General features: G+C 37.1%; 1 protein-coding gene across 5 annotated transcripts in view; it reads left to right on the top strand.

Moving 5' to 3' along the window:
* The window catches only part of EFR3A (EFR3 homolog A), an 87,548-nt gene that overhangs the window by 14,172 nt on the left and 58,076 nt on the right, over positions 1-15,300 (top strand). For all 5 annotated transcript variants that reach the window (XM_082312227.1, XM_082312228.1, XM_082312229.1 and 2 more), the window contains 2 exons: positions 12,256-12,332; positions 14,153-14,280. In XM_082312227.1, coding sequence (XP_082168353.1) covers positions 12,256-12,332; positions 14,153-14,280 — 205 coding nt within the window. The remainder of the gene's footprint in view (positions 1-12,255; positions 12,333-14,152; positions 14,281-15,300) is intronic.

The raw sequence follows: 15,300 nt of genomic DNA, 5'->3' as shown, positions 1-15,300 counted from the left end.
AAAGAACTGTCTAGCCTTTGATAATTTACATGTGCGAATAACCGAACTCATGAAATGAACACTACTGAAGTACTGGTATTTGGTGTTTAAGAACTTTGACTTCTTTCAAATGTTGAATTATTTTTCTAAACTAGAAACATGGCAGTAAGAATTAGTCTCTTGTAAAGATGTGCAAAATCCCCAACAATTATGTAAGAAAAGGTAAATATTTGATTTCAAGATAAACATATTTTTATTTTTTTTTTTAAATTCAGTGGCTTTTTAAAAAATAGGTTTATACTATGTAAAGTCTGAGTAGAATTCTAGACCCCAAGATTTTAAAAAATAGTTGGCGCCTGTATAACTCAGCCTTCCTTTTCATGTCCAACTTGAGATCTCGGTCCTTTCCTTTTTCAAGAGGAGCACAATTGTGATTCTAAATTGTACTTGGACATGTTACAGTATTTTGCTGATTAAGGTCTGTACTTTGGCTTGAAATAGGCACACCAAGAGTTTAATTGTGGCTTGAGAATGCTTACTCATTCCTTAGTAAGAGAATGAGTAAGGAATTTCAACCTAACACTTAGCTATATCATTATACTAAGTCAGTACTCCTTCCGGATACTTTTGTAAAGCTGTTAATATGTAAGGAAATATGTGAAGATATATCTTCAAAACTCTTCACAGATATTTTGTTGGTCTCCTTTTGTAGTTCGAACAAATACGGAATAATACATGCAATTAAAACAGATTCTCCCATTTTCACTAAACTAGAACGTAACTGTTTAATGATTAGAAAAGGACATTAAGATGCTGATACACTACTTTGGAACTTCACAGGTAATAAAATATGAATAGTTATTAAATTATAATTGATCTGTATCCGATATGATTGAGCTAGCAGAGTTCTCTTGTCTTGTAATAAATGCAGTGCAAGCTGGATCCAAGACTACTTCTATGTGTGTGTGTGTGTGTTGTTTTTTTTTTTTTAAATGTGTTTGTGATCTGTTATTGACATTAGTTTAGACATGAGCTTAAGTTCTTCAGAACTGATGGAACATTGTTTTTGCAAATTGAATCTGATGTTGGAATTGCAGTGTGGTGAGAAGCGCTGGTTATAGGGAAGAATGCTTGGATTGCTGTAGAAACCAACGAGCCTGTGTGCCCCCAGGTGTCCTGTGTGGTTTCTACAGAAAGCTGAGACACCTAAGACTTGCTGATTAACAATATGTGTATATATAACTACTTCTTTGTGTATAAATATAAAGCTGTCTGTCTCCTAGACCAACCATCTCCTAGACTGAACAGTTTAGTTTGGTGGGAAACAGAGTGGCAGCAGCAAAGGTACATATCCTTTAGGTACTGAAGATGCACAGAAGACCAATCAGTTGCGTGTGTTTTCCTTGTGTACTCTGTGGCTGATTAGAAATTACAGGAGAGGGGAAACTGCTTTTTAGTTAGTTGGGATATGTGGTTCTAAATAAGCATATGTTCTGCCCTTAAATCTCACTGTTTTGGAGAGGAGAAGACAGTTCAGAACATTTTAACAGCTGCTTTTCAATTATTCTGGGAAACCTGAATCCAGGCTGGAGCACTTTTTAGAACTAATGGGAAAGATAACAACCAGGAGGATATTTTGTAATTCAGATAAACCTAGAATGAGGTTTTTTTGGTGTAACTTCTGTCTTTCATGTCTGTGTTTAAAACTGTTAATATTGAAAAGATGTTGCATAAACTCCTGCTTGTTTGTTTGTTGTAGCACAAAGCTGCTCTTCTGTGAGGGCAGGATGAACTAGGTAAAGCTGTCTGCAGAGAAAAAAAAGTGTGTAAAATGGAGTGTATGGGAAGCTCTGAGGACCTGTTCTGATAATATGTGAAGAGATTTTTTCAAATTTTTGATTCTGAATTATTTTAATGTTCTCCTATATGTACGTTCACGTGTCCAAATTGCAATATTCCTTTTTGTAAATACCTTCTGGGAAAATCAAATGGGTAGGTATAGACACAAACAAGGTACTTAATTGAAGATTGGTGAGACTTGAACAGGAATTTGAGTTCTTAAGCTTATATATCTTCTGTGACTCTGTTTTTCAAAGTAACATAACAACATTTTTGTTTAGCATTTTATTCTTCAATAATGTCAATATAATTTAAACACTTCATTACTGAACAGGAACAGATGTTTTGTCATGTTTTGAGCCCTGTGTATGTGCCTCAGAAGAATGGCTGCACTCAGTTTTCTCAATGTAGATACCACAGTATGGTTCCAGATTCACAGAAAAGTTCTCATCCATTCTCTTTCTTATGTTTTCTACGTACAACGTGTGTGTGGGGGGAAATCAAATTTATGTAATGTGGTATTGAACTACTTGTATACAAGAAGTTTCCCTTTTACATAGGAAATGTTTTTCAAAATTTGTGAATATGTACTGAAGTCTATAGCTGGGTGTGCTCAAATGAGGGTAAAACTTGGTTTTGAAGCTCTGGCTATGCTTATGTTGGCATTTGGGGTACTTTAATAGAAAAAAGGTTATATAGAACAACACACTCTTACATGTCCTGTATACAGTTCAGTTGTGTGTTCTGAACTAGTTAAAATCTATTTCCCAGAGCTAAACCTTCCCACTGCATTAGCCTTGAGGCTTCCAGAAAGAAGGCCTGTGAACCTTTGCTTCCTCCTCATCAGGACTTTTAATCATGACACATGCCGTTTTCACTCACAGAAAGCTTCTCATGCCTTATTTGTCTTCATGCAATCAAGTGACAATGTGGTACCTACTGCCTGTTCTATTTCAGCGGTGTGCTTACAGGCAGCGTGTGCTGCAAGGCACCGTTGGGCAGGAGTGGGGAATTTAATCCTCCCAGCTTAGATACTGCAGTCATAGGATACCTGTGGTAAAGAAGTGACACAACTGTTCTCTGAGGAAAAAGGCGGGCAGCAGCAGAAGATTCTGGGAGTGCTTACCACTGCAGCTGTGTTCCTCCCCCATGGATTGGGTCAAGAAAACAAGCTGCAACTTCTTAAGAAAATTGAAAAAGTAGCAGTAGCCAGGAAACTTCTTCATGCTTCTCTACATTCAGATTTTTCAACACACAAAGTTTCAAGTGTTTATCACCCTGAGAAGACTTGCAAGCCTGGGCACTTGCTGGCCAGTTACTCCTTGGTTTGAAGTGAGCTTGTCTTCTGTAGGGCAGGTGGTGATAAAAGTTTACCGGTGCCATCCTTCAAGCTCTCTTCAAATAGTGCAAAGGTGTAGTATTAACAAAATCTTCATGACCTTCAAAAAGTAGGGAGTGTTTGACACTGTTCTATCTGTTGCTTAGTCTAGGGAAGCCACAGCTTCAAAACAGAAGAGGTTGCTATATGTAATACAGATTGCAGTTGACCAGCAGGGTAGATATTTAGACATTTTGGCAACTTTCCCACATGTCAGGAGTCATTTCAGTTTCTTTCGTGACTCTGACCTTGGAATCGAGACATCTGCTGAAAGGTAGAACTGTTCGTGGTGTTTCAGTGACCATTTGTGTTTTAAGAAATGCTAAGTAATCCATATGCGCTACTGCCATAAGCCTGAGACTTCAAATGTACCATTAATTGTAACGTTACCGCATTTACAATGGGAGCTTATGTCATTTGCAACATCACTGCTAGATGGGTGGCTTTGCTTTAGCCCCTACTTAATAGACTATCAACATACTATGTCCTAATGCTCTGCCTAGAGTTGTATCCAGGCCCATGCTCTTGTCCCAGCTTTTTGTTGATGCCCTCTTCTTCCCTTCCCCTCTCATCCTCAAAATACATGCATATACAAGGAGTGTTGCTTTAAAGGCAATGGCTTAATCCACATGAATTCCTGTAGCAAAACAGAAGTGAGCAGCATCTGTTCAAATAACAAAATAACTTTCTTCCTTGCTGGGAATGAGGATTGTGTCCAGTAATCTATGAGGAAATGCAATGGGAAAGGGAGTGTGGAAAATCCAGTTTAGAACTTTTAAAACTAGAACTGGGTCTCGGGAGAGTGGCACGGAGACAGTCCCTGTCGGCTGTCTGCCTTGCTGCCTGGAGCTGGGACTGGGAAGAAAAGGTATGACCAGCTTGAGCATCTGGGAGGGATTCTGTAGCCTGGGCTTAAGTAGTAGTCACCAAAGCTTAGTGAGGCATTTAGCCAAGTATATATATTTTTGCCTGTAGTTGGCCAACCTGCTGACCAGAAGTATGGTTTGAAGGCTCTAGGGGGAGACCGTTGCCCTTTTGGAACAGTTTTGCCCCAGCACCCCTCATGCAATGCTTGTTATTGACCCTGGCCACCCTGAAGATAGGCTAAGTGTTACTGCTTGTCCTGTTACCTTTCCATACCTTCCATAGTGTCTTTCCTCTCCTTCAAGCACGATGTCCATCTTATTCCTGAGGTGCTGCAGCATCTTCTGTAGAATGGTCGTCCATGTTAGATGGTTCTTCCTAACTGCAATGAAGTGGGAACAAGGTGGTAGGGGAGGTGCAGGTGTTGCAGCCCTCCTCCTCAGTGGAACCCACGGGGGAGTGTAAAGCAAGTTTGTTGGCCTTTGAGTGCCTACAAAGGTTACAGCATGCTTATCTGTCACCTGCAGTTACCCTCTGCAGCTGTGAAGTGTTCAAAGATGCAATATTCTGAAAATTGCTCATCTGGGTTAGAGGATGGGTTAGGGTCAAGGTGAAGCCAGGCTTTGAACAGGGTAGCCTGTCTGGTGCCGGGAGCTTACTTCTGTGCCAGGATCATCACTGTGCTGGGGAGACTCCCTTGGCCTGTACCCACTGGTCTGGGAGGAGCCAGGCATTTGGACAGGGAGAGGCAGGTCAAAGTATTCGTGTTTAGTAGTGAGAGTAGAAGGAGGCTGCTGTGATAATGTCAGCCGCCTTTACCTTTTTATTCTGAATCAAATAGTAGGTAAAGGATGTGCTGCTGGCTCAGTGTGTTAGTGGATGAGCAGCAGATAAGTGCAGCAGATATTTTGACATTGTTTGTTATGAATCTGCTCCGTGCTCTGCCACTTGTCTGGATGGAGGAATAACGCCAGTTCATGTGCTTCAGAGATTACCCAAAGTGCTATGAGCCTCCTTTTCCCTCCTCTTCTCCTTTAGTCCAGTAGTTTGCTTATGTCCCCATTTTCCACTGATTTATGAAATGCCTTGCTATGAAATGAGTATTTGTTTAGAAATAGGAGTATTGTGACACAAAACCTCTTTTTTTTTTTTTTCCTCTTCTGGGTTTACCACCTAGAACTCATTTCCTGACTGCGAACCCAATATTGAAAGCAGGAATGAAAGTTAGACTTTACCCATTTTTTTTTTACTGTGAACAGGTTATCCGTGCCAGCAGTGATGGAGAGAGGTCAAGGAGATTTATGTAGATGTGTCTTTCCAGGTGTCTTCTGAAGTCCGAGTGACAAAATTTCCTTTTTGTATTGCTTTAGTGATGAGAAGTAAATGACCTTGTTATGGCCAGCTCAACAGGAAGATAACTAAGGACAAGAACTAAGAAGCAAAATTCATAATAAGCTGTAGAGCTTCTTTCACTGGAACCGGATTAATTTTAGATATTCTTAATGCTGTGTTAAAAATAGAGAGTGCTGGTACTATCTCAGAGTAGGGAAGGAGGAGGCGGTGTTGAAGAGCACAGAAATGAGCAAGTAAAACAAAGTTACTATGTGAGAACAACAAAGGTGGGAGAAAGAAGAGACAGTATGGAAACACTGCAGGTGGTGGAACTTGTGAAAAAGAATGCAACCGGAGAACTTGATGTAATGGAAAACTTCCTTTTAATGGATTAGAAGTCTTTAAAAGGCACCGTCCCAAAGATAATATCTTCCCTGGGGATTTGTTTTAATTGCTAATGGTTCTGAAAAGAATACTTCATTGAAGAAGCTTAGTGGTAAGCCTTATTTGACTAGGTTGGGTTTTTTTGTTTTTTTTTTTTTTTCCCCCTGCTTCTTACTAGTAGCTTGACATGCATTGTCATTCCTTGTTTTTACAAAAAGCTTATATTCAAATTATTTTTGCATGCTTTTCACTGTATCATGCTGTGCATCTCTCCATGTTGATTCAAGTATAGAAGAACACACTTTGAAGTCATATTGCAACAGAATTAGCTTTATAATTAGCTTTACAGCTCTACTGTAAGAATAAATTCTTGGGAAAAAGTTGGGGTTTTTTTTCATTTGTTTTAAATTATCTGAGCACCAACATAGTTTTCAAAATAAATATAAAATTGCCAAACCTAGGGAGTGGATGGAATTTTCCACATTGGCTGTTACTGAGATTTTGCTGTCATGGGGGTCAGAAGTTGACATAAAGATGAGTATCGTGTTCTCAAGACAGAAATTTCATCTGCATGTTGGACATTTTCTTTGCTGCATTTTGGTAGAGAAAGGCTGTTTAGAAGTCAAATAGCACTAGGGTGAGAGGTGGCGGAGAGGCTTCTCTGGGGGATGGGACTTCATCCTTTCTAAATGATGAGTCCTCTGTTCTCTCTGGGAGTGCGTTACAGGGACGTTGCAATGGCTGATAAGCGCGTCCTTACAGCACTTGTTCTTTTTATAGCTGGTTGAAGAATATTTTTAATTAACTCCCTTATATGGACAGAATAATTTCCTAGTTCTAAAATATTTCATCTGTTTTTAATAGTGGAAGGGGAATGCCCTTGAAAATAGTTTTAGTTCTGAATTAAATGCATCAACTGATATTAACAGTTCAAAACTAGCCAGGTATAGTTAGTGTAGTGGTTGAAGCGTTATTTTATGCACTTTCCTCTGGATATTTGAAACAAATTTCTTTTTGTTTGTATTTCTCATCTCAGATATAGGAAAATAAGAAAAACGAAAGTTTAATGTATAAAAGTGAAGTACTCAATTTTTACGTAGCTGTACTTAAGTGCATTGAGTAACCAAATGTAATTTTAATATTGCTCAGTTTCTTGATATTAGCAAAACATGCATTTATCTGTAGATTCAAACCTTTCTCTTAATTATACTATTTTTTTCATAGAATAAGATATATTTTTTTGTTTTTTTTAAATCTTGGAAGATAGACAATAAAGATATGGATGACCAGATCCAAGCTTGGGACATAACAGAAATATTCAGTGAGTGAACATGAAATCTTGATTCAAGTTGCTAATGTTCTGCAAAAACCTGACAACAATATTAGACAGCATTACAAAATTTTGGAAGAAATTCTAGCATTAGATAAGTAATACAATCCATTTGTTTTCTGTTTTGCTAGGTTTTGATAACGAGGAAAATAATCTGGCAGTTTTAAACTTGATGGGCAGAACTTGGTGATTTATGGCAAAAGCCAGCTTGAAGGTTTTGTTTGTAATTTTGTATGAGTAAGATATAGCAGTGAATACTCAGACAAACTCATTTGAAATAGAACTTTCTTGTAATGTGTATTTTGCTAATTCACACTGTAGGGTTTCTTTAGTAAACTATATGGTGACAGTTTCTGTGCAGCTCAGCGTTTTCTCTGAATTTATTTGCAGTAAACACTAGTTTATTAGCACTAGTCTCTTAAGTCTAGACTTGGTATGGAATTGTTATTTAGTGGAAATTATTAGTTGTTATTTTATTTAAAGCAGTACCTTATAATTTCCAGGGTTTATAAAAATACCTATATGAAAATCCTGTATTTGTGTTACCCAAGTGGATGTAATATAGGAAGTAAAATCATAAAATGATGAGAAATAATGGGAAGCCAGAAAGTAACTTCGGAATTGCTTAACTCAAAATTGATTTTCTACCTGATGTGTCATAATCTTTGTGCGTAAGGTTGTTAAGGATTTAAATTCTTAAATTCTGAGGTATTATTAGAGACAACTTTAATTTCATTAACCTCTTCTGTTTAAAGAGCCTTTTTGGTCAGCAGTCTGCATTAAATATTTTTTTTTCTGACCATTCTTAAGGAAGGTCAAGCAAGTATGCTTTGCTAAAATATTTATCACTCCATAGTGATACGTGGCTGCTGACTGAACACAGGTTTTTTTTCCTGAAACTATACTGATTTTTTCTTTTAGTCACAGAAATAATGATCTGCGTGTTCCGGGGAAGTTGAAGTAAAGAAACTGTCGTTGTCCAGTTTAATTCGATGAGCGGTGAATCACACATTGAGGAGCTATCTTTACTTTTACTCTTTTCTCTTTGCTTGTGTCTGGCCTCGTTAACAGAATTTGATACTGAAGTTTTTCACGTGTTTGGTGCCTTTATGTAGATGTCACAGGGCTAATCAGATAAGCTTACAGTATTGCAGAGCCCTCGCGTGAAGTAACTGCTTCTATGCTAGCGTGAGAGAGCAAATTTCTGAAAAAGGAGAGAGTACTCGGGGAGTAAAATCCTATCCAGGATGAGGCAGTATGTTCAAGTTCCAACTGTTGAGCAAGAAAAAGCCTATGATTATAATTCTGCTTTTGAACCAAGACCATGTATGTGTTTGGGTAGGTGAAATTACCATTTTCTGATAACGTGGAATGTTTCTTCTTACTGCTGTTGTGTAGAATAAATGTGTGTAAGAAGAAGTACCTGTACAGCTGGGAAATATGCACAGTCTTAAGATGTGAAATGCAGATTACAGGATTCCTTTAGCAGAAGAGAACATGCATGTTTAAACTTGGAAAATCCCACTATTGCAGAAGTAAATAATAAGTATTGTTTAAAGCTTTTATGTTGACTATCATGTAACAGTGTGAACTTCTCTGTAGATACCACTTTAACCTTTATATTTGCTTGTATAAAATGACATGAGGATGTCTTCAAGGGGAAGACCATTAAAATGCAAATTTTGCCTGACACTGAAAGGGAACTGTCATAGGATTTTTCGGCAATAAACCTGCACAGAATGGAACATGTTCTTTTTACCTGGCTTAGTGACTGCGTTCTGTAGACCTACAAAACAGCTTATTTGTGTAAAATGAATCTGCTTATTTGGATCAACTTTTATCTGGGTTAAATTTGTATCCAAGAAGTAGAGAATCTGTTTTCAATTGCTCAGCTTCTCTCCATCTTTTAAAGCATTCATCTTTTCTGGTCTACGTAGTGAAATGTTCCTAGATTTTGTTTTATTTTTTTAAGTTCAATCTATTTTTAATGTATGTTGTTAAGACTTGATTTTTGTGTGTATTTTTTATATTTGTACTTCTGTTTTTAAACCTATTTCTATGTTTTTAGTAATCTTCCCTGGTTATATCAAAACACTGAGCAATGATAAATAATTTTCTCACAAAGTGTGTCTCATGACTGTTAATTGTTTTTGGTTTTGCTTTTGGTTTTCTTTTTTTGTGTGTTCTTTGGAGAGCCTGGCACTTCCCCCCCCCCCCCCCCCCCCCCCCCCCCAGTAGTGTTCTCCTTAAATTTCTTTACTCAAAATATCTTTGGAGGCTGAAAGCTTTGATAGATTAACTCTAGCTTTCTAATGATTTAATTTAGGAAATTCTTTTAATAACATTAAAATTCATATTAATTTTAGTTTTCTATTTTGATGATAGGGTTTTCTTTTTCCATGTAAACTGTGCTATAATTAAATAAATTGCAATGTAAATATACTACTGAAAGTCCAGGATGGGGAGAAGATAAAATTTTCAAATCTTACATAATATACTTCTTGTTAGGCCTTTTTTTAATGTCAAAATTCACTGTGTGCTATAAATTTGAAGAGCAGTATTTGAACACTATTGAATTTCCATTAACTGAAACCATCTGGTAAGGCTGTCAGAATGAGTTGGTACCCTTATCTGATATTTCATCCTTCTCAAAGGACTGACTGTATCCAGGTTTTGTGTTCAATTTATGTAATTACCACAGTTCTAAAACATCATTTGAAGGCTTAAATTGTGGTCCTTTGCAAGGATTTTCTCTCCTGTCACTTATAGAGGGAGAAACTAACTCTAGAAGAATTTTAATTGCCTCTGCCTTGCATACAATATTTTATGATATTTTCTGTTCTTACTATGTTTTAGATAGCTGTAGGAAAATATTTTACTACAGTTATTGTAAGAATATTTTATTATACTTAGGAGTAATCAAACATACTGTTTACTCTGGACCAATGTTAGTGGTCCATCAGGTAGAAAATCAAGTAGGAAAACACAAGCACAAAGAGTGTTGAGCCAGCTGCAGAGCTGCATACCTAACTCAAGAAACATCTAACAACATTAGATGGTTTTTAACAATATTACGTGGATTTTGATGGTGTTACTTGAATTTCCGAATACTGAATGATATACTAGACACTAATGAGGTACTCCTTTCTTATGATTTTACTTACTTCTGAAATGTTACACAACATTTCTCTCAATAGAATCTATTTGTACAACTATCTGAATTATTTCTGGTTTAAGTCAAGCAGGTTTTTAACCTCTTTTGATACTTACGTTTTCCAGTGGCATATGAAATAGCTTTGATTTTAGCTACTTAGGACCTGCAGCTTTTATGTAAATGTAGATTTTTACATTGGTTAGACTTCTGTGAGTAGGAGATGTCAACAGAAGGAGTCATATGAAGAAATTAACAGAGTAACAAAGTACTATTTCACACAAAAATTCTCAATATTCCAGTTGTTTATTCCCTGGATGTTTTTTGTTTTCGTAGTTATGTATTGAAGTTGTAAGTCTGTGTTCGTCTTACTGGCGATATATGACTCTATAATGCATGAATTGAGTCAAAAGATCACGGAGGAGAACTTAAAGTGTGCTTTTAAAATCATACCTCTGTCTTTGACAATTGTTTCTGATTAAATAAATTGCAAGCATTAAGTTGTCACACTATGAGCACAATTCAGCTTTTTGTCCAAAAGACAAGTAGTATCAGAAGACAGGTGGAATAGAGGGACAATATCTACTTATGTAGCCTTGCAATAAAAACAAGTACGGGAGGGGGAAGTCTTTGTCATGAGTCTCCCAGATGTTCTGGTAAGTATGGTTAAAAACAACTAAGGTTTCTTGGATATCTTAAGCAAAGAAATACAAATCCTGATGTATTTGTCGACTTCTTTACGTCCTGAAAAAATTGCACATAAATTATAATCATCAAAGTTACTGCCAAGATATCCTTTATTCTTTTCCCTATTTTGATTTGCAGTAAAAGCTTTTGCAGCTTTTACTCTTTTTAGCAAAGTGTTTTATGATTTTTTTGGATTACATAAATGAATACCTTTCATAAGGTATTTGTAAGATATTTAGCTACTCTGAATGCTCCAGGTACTGAGATTTGAAAGACCAGACAGCCACTGATCTGCATGCATACTTGCTATATTATTATTCAGTATATTATTTTCAATTTAGTGGCTTTTATGCATCAGAGCTGCTTTAATGTTAATCTGAGGTGTGACCAGTGAGTTAATCTGATAATATGTCCACTGAAACATATAAAACTTGATTTGTCAAAACATTTAAATTCCTTGGGAATAAATATGCACTGGTAAAACAACTGGACAGATATCTAGAAACATTTTTTTAGGTGTGGTGGTGTTTTTTTTGTTTGTTTGTTTGTTTTTTTTTCCCCCCTGAGTTTTTACTTCAGGTAAACTGGAATTATTCCAAAGTTCTAGTAGTCCTGAATACTGGAAAAAACAAACCATACTTTGTAGGTTTCATCTTGTTAGAGCAAGCAGTGTGACTCTTTTTAAATTGATAAAATTGCAAGTTATGTGTATTGTTCTGATTATCTTTATACGAGTACAGTATTAGTAGCAGAGTAGAAATGAGATGAGAAAAATACCTTTCTTCACTTCAAGTGACTGTCTTTTGACTGATACCCAGTAAAACAGCGGGATAATGAAGGGAGAGCTTGTTTTGTATTTTGTGCTTTACATTGCTTTATATGGTTGCGTGTAAAACAGAAGATTTCATAGTTGATGTTTTTGTAGAGGAGTGAACATAATGCATGTTTGGTTGTTTTGAAATGATCATTCAGAATGAAGGTAAAGCAGTAAATGAAGTAGCCTTGTTTTTAATATTACTAAATCTTGAACTTGATTTTTCTGCATGTTTTAAAGTATGGCTGGATGGCAGGTGCATTCTAATACTCAACATGCTTGCATATTTTCCTATGTATTACATTATAATAGTAGTTTTGCTTATTTGACTTCTCAGTCATTTTCAATTACCTTAATTTTGCTTTATTGCTGATAGTAACAAGCAGCTGAATTCACTGTATTTTTTTCCTCCTTGCTTGTCAGCTAGTCACTTGAAATGAAAATACCGGAGTTTCTAAAACTTAATTCTAAATTCTGTTGGGTAAATCTCTCTGCAGGAGTGTGCTGTTGCTGTGCTGCTTTGCGACCTCGCTACAAGCGTCTGGTAGATAACATATTTCCTGAAGATCCAAAAGTGAGTGATGACTTTAAAATTTTAAGGGATTGGCATTGGAAAAATGTTGGTTAGTAACTAATGATTTAGCTATTTTTTTAAAAATTTTATTTTTTCTCATCTATTTTCACATTTTACAGTAAATTCTGCTTTAACGCTTCATAGCTTTAATAGAGGTTAGTATAATAATTTAACTGGAAAGGGACTTCTACAGATCATCTGGTCTAATTCCCTTTTCAAAGCAGGGCTGTGCATATTGAAGAGTGAAATTAGTATGTTATGCTCAGAGAAATAAAGATTTAATTAAACAGGGTATTCTGCAGCAGAGGTAGCACTTCATAACTACTTAGAACCACAAACACTTGTTTTGTGATGTTTTGCAGGTGTGAACATTTTCTGTTTTTCTACAAGATTTTAATTTTCTAACTCTTGACATATTGACTGTGTAAGTTTTTATAGTTCTAGTAGACTGTTGTGATCCAAAGAGATTTTCTTGTTGTTGTTGTTGATTTTTAATTTCTCCAGTTATTCATGTACAGTTTTTTAATTTCACTTGAACAATCTTGGAGCTATATTACAGCCCGGCTCTTACTGTCTGTGAAAACAAGTAACTTCTATATTACCATTTAGTAATGCCTATATCTATACATAGTCATGTGGTGGTTCAGACTAATAGAGAGCTTATATTTCTGCTGCTGTATTTTTAAAAATTTGTTACCAGATTTTGTTATCTTTTGTTATAGTGGAAGTATGCTTAACAGTCAGCGTTCGTATAGTGTTTGGCTTATATCTTATAAAGTACGTGGGCTTTTCTTTAAAATGCGTTGTTACTGGGTGCTAGTTACTCTGTGAGTGTATGTTACTGGCTTCAGAGAAAATGTTTCCTGCCTATACAGTATGTTGAAAGCATGGAACAATATGATTTTATATATTTTTTTGTTTTAATCTACTTGTTTGATACAGGTTTAGAAACAATCAGAATTGCTACAGTTGTAGTCTTATATTTTTAGTCTCACTCAGCAGCTCCAAGTTGGCACTCCTTAGTCTCTGCTTTTGGTAATATTCGTTGGCTCAGTGCAAGACACAAGCCAGTCCATGTTGTTTCACTGAGTTACAGGCCTTTCCTAAAGTTTGAGAAGACTTGCTTGATAAAATGCATTAATTCATAATGAGTGTGTTAAAAGCTTCGAAGTAATTTATTTGAAAACGGTAATGTTTTTGTGAACCTCTAGGGAAAAAAAAAAAAAGAGACAAAAAGCCTTATTCTTCTTACCTGATAATTATAACCTCACCTGAGGAGATCTGTATCGCAGTTCACATTGGAACTAATAAGTTAATCTTTGATCTTGTTCTAACAATTAGCTTTCAGGTACCCTGTATGTCAGCCTTGTCCAAGATGTGACACTGAAGAAATAAAATACTTAAGCTACAATTTTGTTTGTATATAGTGTCAAAATTATGCATCAAATATACTTTTGGGGGGGAATGGGAAAAGAAAAAAATTACATTGTACCAGTAGGGAAAAAATGTGTCTTAGCACTGATGACATATGTCACTAAATACCTTATTTTGGAATACCTGTTACCCCCCAAAAATAAGATGGGGGAAGACTGCTGGTTCATTTCTTTAAAAAATATTTTACTTCATTTTTTATGGTGGTGATTTTTGCAGCTAAGCTATTGACAGTTTTGCTCAAAAGTGATATTTTTTTTTTTCAGTAGCTTATTCCCATCTGTATGGCTCAGATCTTTAAATGTTGAGTAGACAAAAGGAAAAACACTTCAAAAGCTTTATACTTTCTGTGAACTTTTTTATTTTATATTTTGTATGTCTGTTTTTAGGATGGTCTTGTTAAAGCTGATATGGAGAAGCTGACTTTCTATGCAGTTTCTGCACCAGAAAAGCTGGATCGAATTGGTGCTTACCTAGCAGAGAGACTGAGTAGAGATGTTGTCAGACATCGCTATGGGTAAGGAAATAAGTCACAGCTTTAAAAATAGATGCGAACAGGTAGCTGCATTTTATTATATTTGTTCTGATTGTATTTAGGAGCTAAGACAGACCCAGTTCCTTTGTGGTGAGTTAACGTTGCGGGGGTTGCAGTGAGCTCATAACACTTTGTTGCTCCTTCCTCCTCACGCTCTTACCCTGTTCCAGCATGGGGTCCCTCTTACAGGATACAGTCTTTCATGAACTTCTCCAACATGGGTTGTTCCTACGGGTTGCAGTTCTTCAAGAACTGCTCTGGCATGGGTCCTACAGGAGTGGACTGCTCCAGCATGCGTCCCCCATAGGTCCTGTCAGAAAACCTGCTCCAGCGTGGGCTTCACTCTATGGGCTGTGGCTCCTGCCAGGAGCCTACTCCAGCCTGGCCTTTCCATGGGCTGCAGCTTCCTTCAGGGTGCATCCACCTGCTCCAGTGTGGAGTTCTCCACAGGCTGCGGGTGGATCTCTGCTCCCCCGTGATCCTCCATGGGCTGCAGGGGGACAGCCTGCCTCACCATGGTCTTCACCACGGTCTGCAGGGGAATCTCTGTTCCAGTGCCTGGAGAACCTCCTCCCCCTCTGTCTTCACCAATCTTGGTGTCTGCAGGGCTGTTTCTCACATTTTTCTTACTCCTCTCTCACAGCTGCTATGCAATGTTTTTTACTCATTCTTAGATATGCTATCACAGAGGTGCTACCAGCGTTGCTGATGGGCTCAGCTTTGGGCAGCAGCAGGTCCGGCTTGGAGCCAGCTGGAGCTGGCTCTGTCTGACATGGGAGCGGCTCCTGGTGTCTTCTCACAGAAGCCACCCCTGCAGCCCACCTGCTACCGAAACCTTGCCATGTAAACCCAAAACACCCTTGAATGTCATTCAGGGTATTGGGAAGTGGGTATATCTTTCTTTTCAGCCCTTTTGGCTAAATTGTATTTAAATGTGAACTTTGAAACTCTGTCATACTCTTAAGTCTTACTTGAGCTAGAAATTTGAAAGAATGTAGAGTC

This window comes from Platalea leucorodia (genome assembly GCF_965183815.1).
Source record: "Platalea leucorodia genome assembly, chromosome: 1".
Classification (NCBI taxonomy): Eukaryota; Metazoa; Chordata; class Aves; order Pelecaniformes; family Threskiornithidae; genus Platalea; species Platalea leucorodia.
The sequence above is the reverse complement of the archived record's forward strand: the minus strand, read 5'-3'. Positions and strand labels throughout refer to the sequence as shown.